Source organism: Corvus brachyrhynchos, unplaced genomic scaffold, assembly GCF_000691975.1.
Source record: "Corvus brachyrhynchos isolate BGI_N302 unplaced genomic scaffold, ASM69197v1 scaffold1366, whole genome shotgun sequence".
NCBI classification, from domain to species: domain Eukaryota; kingdom Metazoa; phylum Chordata; class Aves; order Passeriformes; family Corvidae; genus Corvus; species Corvus brachyrhynchos.
In genome coordinates, this window is record NW_008238680.1 from 20,855 (window position 1) to 21,924 (window position 1,070).

Consider the following 1,070-nt stretch of genomic DNA (forward strand, 5'->3'; position numbering starts at 1 on the left):
GAGGGGAGTGGGGGGGACTGGGATGGGATTGGGAGGGACTGGGAGGGACTGGGAGGGGATTGGGAGGGGATTTGGGGGCACTGGGAGGGGAATGGGACAAACTGGGAGGGACTGGGAGGGGATTGGGACGGACTGGGAAGGACTGGGAGGGACTGGGAGGGGATTGGGAGGGACTGGGATGGGATTGGGAGGGGATTTGGGGGGACTGGGAATGGATTTGGGGGGACTGGGAATGGATTTGGGGAAGTCTGGGATGGGGTTTGGGGGCCTGGGAGAGGATTTTGGGATCAGGGATTGGATTTTGGGGAGTCTGGGACTGGATTTGGGGTTTTGGGGATTTGTTTTGGGGAGTCTGGGATTGGATTTGGGAGTCTGGGATTGGATTTTGGGAACCTGGGACTGGATTTTGGGAATCTGGGATTGGATTTTGGGAACCTGGGATTGGTTTTTGGGAACCGGAATGGATCTGGGGAAGTCTGGGATGGGGTTTGGGGGCCTGGGAGAGGATTTTGGGATCAGGGATTGGATTTTGGGGAGTCTGGGACTGGATTTGGGGTTTTGGGGATTTGTTTTGGGGAGTCTGGGATTGGATTTGGGAGTCTGGGATTGGATTTTGGGAACCTGGGACTGGATTTTGGGAATCTGGGATTGGATTTTGGGAACCTGGGACTGGATTTTGGGAATCTGGGATTGGATTTGGGAACCTGGGACTGGATTTGGGAACCTGGGACTGGATTTTGGGATCCGGGAATCTCGGCCCCTCAGGATCCCTTCAGAGCCGCCTCCCTGGGCCTCTGCCCCTTCTCCCTGGGGATTCCTGGGCTGGATTCTCCCAGCTTTTGGTGGTTGCTGATGGTTTTTCCCTCTTTCCCGGCATTTTCCGCCTCTTTCTCCCACTTTTCTGCCCCTTTCCCGACATTTCCCTCTCCCCCTCTCCCACTTTCCCTCCCTCTCCTGCTTTCCCTCCTCCCTCTCCCACTTTCCCTCCCTCTCTCCCACTTTCCCTCCCCCTCTCCCGCTTTCCCTCCCTCTCTCCCACTTTTCCACCCCTTTCCCGACATTACCCTCCC

General features: G+C 56.8%; 1 protein-coding gene across 1 annotated transcript in view; it reads left to right on the plus strand.

The window, feature by feature from the left end:
* The window catches only part of TONSL (tonsoku-like, DNA repair protein), a 5,055-nt gene extending 4,202 nt beyond the window's left edge, over positions 1–853 (plus strand). The window contains exon 4 of the mRNA XM_017738093.1: positions 837–853. Coding sequence (XP_017593582.1) covers positions 837–853 — 17 coding nt within the window. The remainder of the gene's footprint in view (positions 1–836) is intronic.
* Positions 854–1,070: the final 217 nt, after the last annotated feature.